Source organism: Lonchura striata, chromosome 1, assembly GCF_046129695.1.
Source record: "Lonchura striata isolate bLonStr1 chromosome 1, bLonStr1.mat, whole genome shotgun sequence".
Classification (NCBI taxonomy): Eukaryota; Metazoa; Chordata; class Aves; order Passeriformes; family Estrildidae; genus Lonchura; species Lonchura striata.
The window spans coordinates 123,483,762-123,493,223 of record NC_134603.1 but is presented as its reverse complement, the minus strand read 5'-3'; the positions used below and the strand labels follow the sequence as shown (position 1 = coordinate 123,493,223).

Here is a 9,462-nt window from a genome sequence, read left to right as displayed (position 1 = left end):
GGTGCTCTGTTTATTTAAGTGTCAGCATCCATCCCGAGGTGAAAAGGTTAGCACTTGACCCAGGAAGTTCTCCTGTTTGTGCTTCAGAATTAGATTGGGATCATAAATTCCTCCCAGTTACAGAGAATGGAGAGAAGGGCCTTATATTGTCTAAAAATAATATTTTTTGAGCATAGGAGAGGAAGAAGTTTTGTGTAGGATGTCAGATTGGGCAGCTAGTTCTCTGACTCTGACAAAACAACACAGGAGGGGTTGTGAGACTCTTACTCCCTTTGCCCATTGGAAAGACCCCAGTAGAAGAAAAGAAGGGAAACAAAAGCGCTGAGCCCAGCCTGTGACTCAGCGCTGACGTCACGCAGAGGTAGGCAGACAAGAGCTACCTGAAAGTGGAATATATTTATTACAGACATTATAAGGACCCGTAAATCCTGCCCTGGCTTCCACCACTGGTGGAATCACAGAGCCTTTCATGATTGTACAGAAAAATCAGGACATTTTGCTCACACACGACAACTGATAGAACTCAGTGTACCTGCAGTACAGCAAAGCACGGTGCGTCATGCAAAGGTCTGGACACCAACCACAGAAATTATACATTCATTTGGCCATTTGTCACATTCACGAGTAGTTTGAAAAGACATCGAGTCTAAAGGAAGGTTAATATGAAAATAGGAAGAGGCGAGGTCTTTTGGATGCTTGTGCCCTTCAGCTGCACATAATCCAACACAGCTTTTGGGGCAGGGGGAAAAGGAGGGGGGACAAGCACACTGGGCAAGGTTTAAAAAAACCTAGTGCAATTGAAGCCTTGTTTGTCACATTTAAAGAAATAGCGCTACTTTTTTGAGGTATCTGCTTGAGCTTAAGACGTTTACTTGATACGGTCATCTACTTTACCAATATAAAAATGGATCCAGTTTGGCGAATGCACTCACCCTGCTTAACCTGATAATCGAAACATCATTCTAGAAAAATCTGTAAAAAGATAAATCTCTCGGACAAAGTATTTACAAGCAACAAATACATTGACACGAACAAAGAATACATTAAATTAAGGGGATGAATGTCCTATAAGTCGTGTAAACACTTGCAATAGTGCATCTCTTTGTGAGGTTATGTACCCTAAATAACCTGTCTTTCACTCAGGGAAACTCGGTGGAGCGTCCTTGCAGTGGTGGAGGGGGACCCTTACGCGGATGCCAACACAGCTCCACCCTTAACAGAAAAGGAAGGGGGGGCCAGGAAGAAAATTCCCCTAGCACCAAGGCGCCGGGACCCGGCGGAGCCGGCACCCCCGGGGCCGGACGGCGGCGGAGGTAGCGGGGGAGGGAACGGCAGCTCGCCGGGACCTCTCGGGGATACCGACCGACCGAGGGACCGACATAAGAGCGGCGGAAGGACGCGTGCCGCTCCGGCGGGGGCGTCGCGCCCGGCGGCCGTCGGGGCGCAGCCGGTCTCAGTTGGAGGCAGCGAGCGTGTCCGAGGCGGAGGAGGCGGGCGAGGCGCTGCAGGGCGAGGAGCAGGACTTCTCCGACGAGTCCTCCGCCTTCTCCTCGCAGCCCGTGGGGGTGGCGGGGGAGATGGGCAGCAGCCCCTCTTTCTCCCGTTTCTTTTGCTTCATCCGCCGGTTCTGGAACCAGATCTTCACCTGCGTCTCGTTGAGCTGGAGAGAGGCGGCGATCTCCACTCGCCTGGCCCTGGTCAGGTATTTGTTGAAATGAAACTCCTTCTCCAGCTCGGTGAGCTGCTTGGTGGTGAAGTTAGTTCTGACGGTGTTGGGCTGCCCCACGAAGCCGTACTCGCCAGCCTTGCCTGCGAGGGGACATGCAGCGGTAAGTGAGCGCAAATGATTTATAGGCGATGTAATCAATATGTCCACACCGGCTAAGCGATAGGGAGCAAGAACTTCTTAGGATAAGAGGGAAACCCCGGCAGGGTGAGTGATGGAGTACGAGGTGCTAAACCGGAGTCAGCCTCTAGTGTCAGAGCAAACTTGATAAGTGGTTTATGAATTACCAGAAATATGACCACGGGAGAGGAGGAGAAGGGGGAGTCAGGAATAAGTGGGGAATAAGCGCCGCTGGCTTTCAGCTGCGCGGGCAGGCAGCCGCGACTGATCCCAGAGGTGCGGGCCGACCTACCTGCCCAGAGCCCCGCGGGATACCGCGCCTCTTTCCCCGCACCTGCGGCGGACAGAGAGAGGAGCGGCCCCCGCCCCGGCCCTCCCGCCGGCCACTGACCTGTTTTGGGTGGGTTTCTTTTCACTTTCATCCAGTCGAAGGTTTGCGCCGGCGGCGAGGTCTCGGTGGAGGGGGAGCGGGCGTTTTCCCGGTGGCCAGCGTGGAGGGGAGACAGCGCATGGTTGTAGGTGCCCAGGGGCAGGCTCTGCTGGTCCTGCCCGTAAGGGGGAGGCACGTACTGAGCGGAGGCCCCCGCGTAGCCCTGGTGGGGGAGCGGGTGCTGCGCAGCGGCAGAGGAGGAGATGCTCCCCGAGTACACGGCGGGGGCACAGGGAGGGAAGCCGCCGCCCAGCTCCGCGTCCTGCCCCAGGGGGTAGGGGCCGTACGCCGGTCCGAAGCCCTGCGCGCTGTAGGTCGGGCCGCAGCCGGGGTGCGCGTAGGACACCCCCAGCCCGCCGTGGTGCTGGTAGGCGGCGGGCTGGGCCGGGCTGTGGTGATGGTGGCGGTGGGGGCTGATGGGCACCCCGCGGCCCGCCAGGAAGCGGTCCTCTCCGCTGCAGCTGCCGGCGCTGACGGCGCAGGGCTGGAAAGTTGTAATCCCGTGGTCGGGGTGGTAGGCGCGGGCGGCGCAGGCCCCCGCCTCGCCGCCGAGGACGGGGTACTCGAGGAAGGAGCTCATCCTCGCCGCGTCTGTCTGTCACGCCGCCACCGGGTCTTCAGCGTCCGGCGGGGCCGCGCCAACTTTCCCACTTCCTCCATGGGGCCGGCAGGAAAATGACACGAAGGCGCCGGCAGCGGGCAGGCACGTGGGGGGCGGCAGCCAATGGCTGCGGCGCCCGCGGGGCTTCCCCGGCTCCTGTCGCTGGTACAGCGCCGCATCGGGGGCATTTAAACGCCGAGCGCTCCGACCGAGCGGCACCGCGGGCAGGGAGGCGCCGGCCGTGGCCCCCAGGGGGTGGGGGGCGGGCCGGGCAGGGCTGTACACACACACCCCCGCCGCGGCAGCCCCCTGGGTCTCGTCCGCCAGCTGAGAGAAGAAGGCAGGAGAGACCTGGAGGCTGCGCCCGGCCCGCGGAGCCCACCGGCCGTCCCCTCCAGGGTGAGTGCTGCTGCCAGTGTGCCCCAGCATCACCCTGCTGTCGGCGCTGTCAAGCCTGCACCGGGCACCTCTGCTGCCCATCAACCCCGGCCAGGACAGCGGCGGGGGTGGGGTGGGGTGGCTAGGGGAGGTGACTGGATCCGCGGCACGGGGCGAGGGATGGGGCGGAGAGAGGCAGAGACAGCGCTGAGAGCATCAGCCCTTGGAACGGGAATGAGAATGGGACCGTGGGATGCGGCTGGGGACTTCTACCGGGACGGGAATTGAGATAAGAAAAGGAATGAAGGTAAGGATAAGGTAGAGAATAAAGAATAGGCATGGGACCGAGGATATGGATATGGATGGGATGTGGGTGGAGGTGGAGACGGTAATAGTATCGGTGCCGAGGGGGTCTCGCTGGTCCAGCCCCGCCGCAGTCCCAACGCGACGCCACGCCAAGAGTTAAAGGGGCTTGTCCAGCCGCATCACCAGGCGGCCGCGGACATTAGCATGGAAATTAGGCGCTTTTGGGACTGACGGCCATTGTGCTCTCCCAGGCTCACCGGCCACCCTCTGGCCCCCATCCCTTCTCCCCCCGCGCCTTCGCCGGGCTCACCCTCGCCAGCCTAGGGAAGGAGGAGCCGGGGGCAGGAGGACGAATGATTGGACGGGGGCCCGGGGGCTCCGCAGCCCATCTGCTGTGCTCCCGCAGCGCCGCTGCCGCCCGTCCGCCCTGGGACAGGGTGGGGGGACGGCTGTCCGGGGTGTCGCGGGTCGCAGCCCGAGGAGGCGACCCGGGACAGGGGCAGAGGAGCGGAGGGAGGCGCAGAGCCCGCCGGCCCGGCCTCTTTGTCCCTGCGCTCCGCCACCCGGGTCGGCGGTAGGGAGAGATGGCAGATGGCCAGTGGCAGAGGCGGCCCCAGGACCCTCGGGAACGGCTCTGAGGATCGACTCCAACCCAGCCCTCCCCAACACCGTGGGGAGGTGGGTCAAAAAATTCGTCCGTGGCTAGAGAAGGAGGGATGGCGGTGAGATGTAGGTTACGACCTTATATGCGTTTTACGTATGCGGAAAGGGAAAGGGGAGGTAAAGGCCGGGCATCCGTCTGTCCCAGCTCACCCAACCGTCTGCAGGCAGAAAGGACGGGACCAAAAGTCTTCAAAATAAGTTCTGCGAAACGTCAGCCTCGGAGAAAGATGGATGGAAAGTCATGTCCCCTGACACTAGCCCCAGAAGGGGCTACCCCCTCTATTTCTGCAGGTGCCGACTCTTACGTCCCTCTGTTCTCACGCTCGATCCTTGCTTGTTTTGAAATCCAAAAGGCTCTTCTACCACGCTACCACTCCCCGCTCACGAATACACACGCACACACCCACATACACACCCTCAAGCTCCTCCCTCCCACACGAACTGCGACACAACAACACTAGGTGCAAAGCTCTCCTTCCTACTGCTATTGGGTCAGCCCTTATCCCACGGCATCTGCACGGCCGCTCTACTGTCAGCCAAAACCGACGGGCGCCTCTCCACCACGCATCATTCCCGGTGCCCTCAGTACGTCTATTTGTTCTGATTTACTACAGAGGCGGGGATGGTTAAGGGCCCTCTGGAAAGGTTCAGTTTCTTAAACTGTAGGGGGGTGGAGTGGAGGACAAGAGCAACAACACTCTAGAGGCGTTTATGATATTATACTGCGCCAATTTTGGTTATGGCTGCAGCTGTAAACACATTTATTTCATTCTTGTAAACCCGTTGTGATAAATACTGCACAAAGCAGAGAAAAAAAAAAAAGACAGCGATTAGTATTGCTTACTAATAAAAGGGCTGACATCTTCTCAATGCTTTTTCCTTTAGCCAAGGGAAAAAAAAAATATTTTACTACAACTAGATCCCTTTTACCCGTAAATTCCGATCAATCACTTTTCTTACAGTCTCCAGCATCCTGAAATCCTTTTTCCTCTGCCTTTTTGGTGCCATTGTCTCTTGTTGCATTGTTTCCCTGGCGGGGCTCTCGGGTTTTGCTGCCCGCACTAAGCATGGGGGCAACATCATGAGAAGGGTCGGAGCAGAGGAGGAGCACACACCACACCCTCCGTCCTCCGCGGCCAGGCGAGGGGGAGCTACGGCCCCTTCCCCTTGCCCTCAGGCCATCCCGGCCCCTCCGCGGCTTCGCTCCGCGTTTCCTGCCACGGAACTGAGGCTGAGGGGGCGATCCCGGCTGTTTAGGCTTTTCCGTGGGAGTGTGCCCCAGCTGTGGCCCCATAGTTCACCCAGAGCCTCGGAGGCGGGTTCTGCTTGCTGAATTCCCCCATTTATTTAAATTGAGTTTGTGAGAAGTTTAAACCTTGTAGAATATTCCCATTTCCTTTTTATTTTCGTTTCTTTTTTTTTACATCTCTGGGTTTTGTTTGGGGGTTTTGTTTTATTGTTTGGGTTTGGTTTTTTTAGTTCGTTTTGCTTTGGTTTTCTTTAAGTGTAGTCAGCATCCGGAAATCTGGGCACAAAAGAAACCCCAAGCCTTACAGGAACGTTGCGGTCCAATTTAACCCAGTGGCAGGGGAGTGAAAATGCCGGTGAGGCTGCTCGCTTTCCGCAGGGACATGGCTGGAACAGAGGGAAGGAGGAGAACTGAGGCCGAGGTTTCACCGCGCCCGCAGCTCAGCCAAGCTGTTGTTTTAAAAGAGCAATAAAAGTGAATTATGACTAAACGCCTTCTCACTTAATGGTTTTAGACGGGGATCCCCAGCCTCGGCAAATACGTAAGAGGATTTTTATTTGTGAATGTGTTCCTGCAATTGATCTCTTTGATGACATTCTCATTCATAGAAAGAGTTTGATTTATGACTTTCGGAAGAATTGCGTTCAGCCCTTCCAGCTATAACCCACGCATCCCAGCTCCACAGCGTGTTACAGGGCTGGGAGACAGCACTGCTCTCATGGACGGACCCCATTCACAACCCCCCACCCAAGCCCCACTCGCTTGTGTAACGTGACCGCTCGGACTCACTCGCACTCACACGCATTCAAGGAGCCGCGAATGTCCCCGCACGGGATTCCCTGGCCCCGGAGAGGCAGAGCCCCGCTGGCATCTGTTGCTGTGTTTTAGCCCGAAGGACGGGGCTCACCCTCTGCTTTGGGGTTCGGTAACACCGGGTGGCAGGCAATTTGGTGGAGATTTCTGAAAGCCCGTCTAGCCGCCTCCAGCAGAAGAGCAGTGAGCCCGAGAAAATTGTAACTTTAAAGTCAGAGGTTCCCCTTTTCGTTATCAGTCTTTCATCTCTCGAGAAGGCTTACACAGAAAAATATCTTCGGGTCTGCCCCCGCACCGCCCCCGAGAAGGATGGAGTGGAGAGGCCGGTTCCTCCCTAAATATTTTTTCTTCCCCCTGCGTTTCTGCCACCCTTTTGATTTCACAGGCACTAACTTCTCCATTTCCTCTCCTCCTAGGGCTGATTTCTTGGATTACTCAGCACGTGAGAAGTAACCAACCACATTATTTGTGAGCTCTGATATTTTTAAAGATACGTTTTCTGAAATATCTTGCTGGCTGCTAAGCACTACTTTCTAGAAAACCAGGATTAATTAAAAAAAATAATTAAAAGCAACTTTCCTTTCGTTCATGTAACAGGCTGGTGGTTTCTGAAGGAGACACTTACCCTATTGAGTCACTCTTACGTTCTGCCTGTAGCAGAGAAAGTCTTCATTCATGCTTTTGTTACAGCTCAGGATTTCCAAGCTTTGTATCCTCACAAAGATGCCATATTTATACATTAAAAGGAGCAAATGTCTATAAAATCTGTGAACGGTTCTAATTTCTTTAGTTTGTTTTTCCTTCCCTTATGAGAATCCTTACAATAAAGGAAATGAACGATTTTTTCCTCTCTAATGAGTGTCCTAGATTGCCAAAAGGGAAGAGCTCGTTGTCAAAATGTTGGATTTTGATTATTAGTAAATTAATAGTGGAAGGGATGGGGAGAGATACCCGTCATGTTATCCGTCTTGAAAGCAGAGAGAAAAAGAGGAGAAAGAGAAAGAAAAAAGAGAAAGCTCCTTGTAGCAAACAAGAATTTATTCTACCAAAAATACTTATGACAACGCATCCTAATGTAATACAAAAATAAAAAGAAAGTGAAGATACATTCCTATATGATCACTTTCTCACAGACCTCATATATTGCTTTCATAGAAGGACCTAGAATGTGGCTAGGTTAAAATTGAACACAACTAAAACTTCATAAGAAACGGCAAAATGGCATATCAGAGAGAAGTAACAAACAGAAAATAGTGAAGAGGGAAAGGGAGGGGAAGCATAAAATTAATTAACTGGGGGAAAAAATCAAGAAAAAATAAGGAGGAGAAAGCAGGACCCTTAGAGAGGACTTCTTTAATTTCTTAGTAATTCAGATGCTGCAAGTCAATTGTGGTGAGTGTGTCTGTAAAAAAGTCAAAACTGTCAGCAGAGATATCTACGGGACTGTCCAGAGATCCTGGCAAACTGGGGGAAACTGCATCTGAAAGCTGTAGGCAGGAATCTGTGGAGAAAACGTTAAAGTCCTGTAAAGAAGGGACATCTAGGGCCTCAGGACTGTCATTGTTCAGGCCAGCTGCACAGTTCTGGGCCATTGTTGAGAGGCAGTTTTGAACAGTGGGTGACTGATGCTGAAAATGTTTCAGATTTTTCTCATTGCTTGTTAAAGGCGAAACGGGGAAAGTTTGGGATTCGCCATTGTGCGCATTCTGCGCCTGCTGCTGGGAGAGGGCATTCTGCTGGAAAGCGTAGCCTTCCCGCTCCAGGAGAGCGCCGGAGACGTTGCTGAGGGCTTGCTCGAAGAGGGATTTCTCCTCCTCCTCCTCTTCTTCCTCGTCCACTGCTTTTTCGGGGTCCTCTAGGTTCTTAAATTTCCCCTCGCTGTTTTGATTCTCCTTGCACTGGGTCTGTCTCTTGTGCTTCATCCTCCTGTTCTGGAACCAGACTTTGACTTGTCTCTCAGTCAGATCCAGCAAGGCTGCAATCTCAACCCTCCTTGGTCTACAGAGATACTTGTTGAAATGAAATTCTTTCTCTAGCTCCAAAAGCTGGGTGTTGGTGTAAGCCGTCCTCAGGCGCCTAGATCCACCGCTACCGCTATCGGGGATTTCAAGGGGGTCTGTTAAAAAAGAAAGAAAAAAAAAAAAAAAGAAAAACACCACCACCACACGCACCCCAAAGCATCACCGCCCGAACAGCGAAAGCAAAGGCATACGGACACACATACAAAACAGATAAATGCACGGATTGAATTTCAGCACCCCAGCTCATCGCATCCCGGGGGGGTGGGGGGGAGTGCTCTCGCTGCATGTATGTGTCTATATCTATATGTCCATATAGCATAAAATAGCAACTGCAACAAAATGGCCGCCTTTGGATGCAGTAAACCCATTGTGTTGCACTGCTGAGCGCCCGGTGCTGCGTGCCCCTCGGCCACCTCCGCCAAATCGCTGCCTCCAGCTCCCCAACCTCCCCACACCAGAGCAAACTTTATATTAGCCATACCGCAATTTATAATTAATGCATCAGCTGCTTAGCTGAGCGGGAGCAATCTATCACTCTTCATTACTGTCAAATATCCTAACTCTAGGACGGCGAGACAAGAGAGGTCAGCTCCAACTCAAATAAATCATCCCGCATTAGGCAAGTTTGGGGAAAGTTTGGGTTTCCATCGACCCCCGCCAGTTCGGTCTTTCCCGCCCGGCCGCCCTCCGCCTCGTCCCCCCGCAAAGCCGGGGGGATGCGGGGAGCCAAAATAGCGGCCCGGCGGGGCTGGCAGCACGTCTTTGGACTGACCTTTGTGGCTGAGGCAGGCAGGTCCAGCGGCTGAGGCGGAGGCCGAAGCGGGCGGCAGTGCGGATCGCTTGGACGCCTTTTTCTCTTTCATCCAGGGGTACTCCGGGGGCGGCGGGGCGCCGGCGGGGCCCGGGCTGCCGCTGCGGCCGCGGGGGCTCGCCTTGGGGCGACCGCCGCCGCTGTGGCGAGGGTGGCTGCCGGGGTTCAGGCTGGGGATGGTCTGCTCGAAAGGAGGAGGAATCAGTGTCGAGTGTGAAAGCGTCGAGTTCTTGATTGATGAACTTTGAAATGTATCACCGACAGGGGGAAAAGATGTCAGGCACTCAGCAAGCGATGGCTGGCTATTGATAAAACCGATCTCTCGCTCAAATGCGAAATTCATG

At 54.4% G+C, this 9,462-nt stretch overlaps 2 protein-coding genes across 2 annotated transcripts; both read right to left on the bottom strand.

Moving 5' to 3' along the window:
- Nucleotides 1-1,356: 1,356 nt before the first annotated feature.
- HOXA1 (homeobox A1) lies at nucleotides 1,357-2,856 on the bottom strand. The gene is made up of 2 exons (XM_021538047.3): nucleotides 2,238-2,856; nucleotides 1,357-1,809 (listed from the first exon to the last, which is right to left on the bottom strand). The coding sequence occupies exons 1-2, from the start codon at nucleotides 2,854-2,856 to the stop codon at nucleotides 1,454-1,456; spliced, it is 975 nt and encodes a 324-aa protein (XP_021393722.2). The 3' UTR covers nucleotides 1,357-1,453.
- A 4,791-nt stretch (nucleotides 2,857-7,647) lies between these two features.
- HOXA2 (homeobox A2) lies at nucleotides 7,648-9,462 on the bottom strand. The gene is made up of 2 exons (XM_021538046.2): nucleotides 9,080-9,462; nucleotides 7,648-8,402 (listed from the first exon to the last, which is right to left on the bottom strand). Exons 1-2 carry the CDS (start codon nucleotides 9,459-9,461, stop codon nucleotides 7,648-7,650), a joined length of 1,137 nt encoding a protein of 378 aa, XP_021393721.1. The 5' UTR covers nucleotide 9,462.

What these genes read in the sequence shown, in the direction of transcription:
- HOXA1 (XM_021538047.3), bottom strand. Translation starts at nt 2,856, where the DNA reads ATGAGCTCCTTCCTCGAGTACCCCGTCCTCGGCGGCGAGGCGGGGGCC. An exon ending in AAGAAACCCACCCAAAACAG is followed by an intron (nt 1,810 to 2,237) that starts GTCAGTGGCCGG and finishes GTCCCCTCGCAG; the next exon opens with GCAAGGCTGGCGAGTACGGC.
- HOXA2 (XM_021538046.2), bottom strand. Translation starts at nt 9,461, where the DNA reads ATGAATTTCGCATTTGAGCGAGAGATCGGTTTTATCAATAGCCAGCCA. An exon ending in TGCCTGCCTCAGCCACAAAG is followed by an intron (nt 8,403 to 9,079) that starts GTCAGTCCAAAG and finishes CTTTTTTAACAG; the next exon opens with ACCCCCTTGAAATCCCCGAT.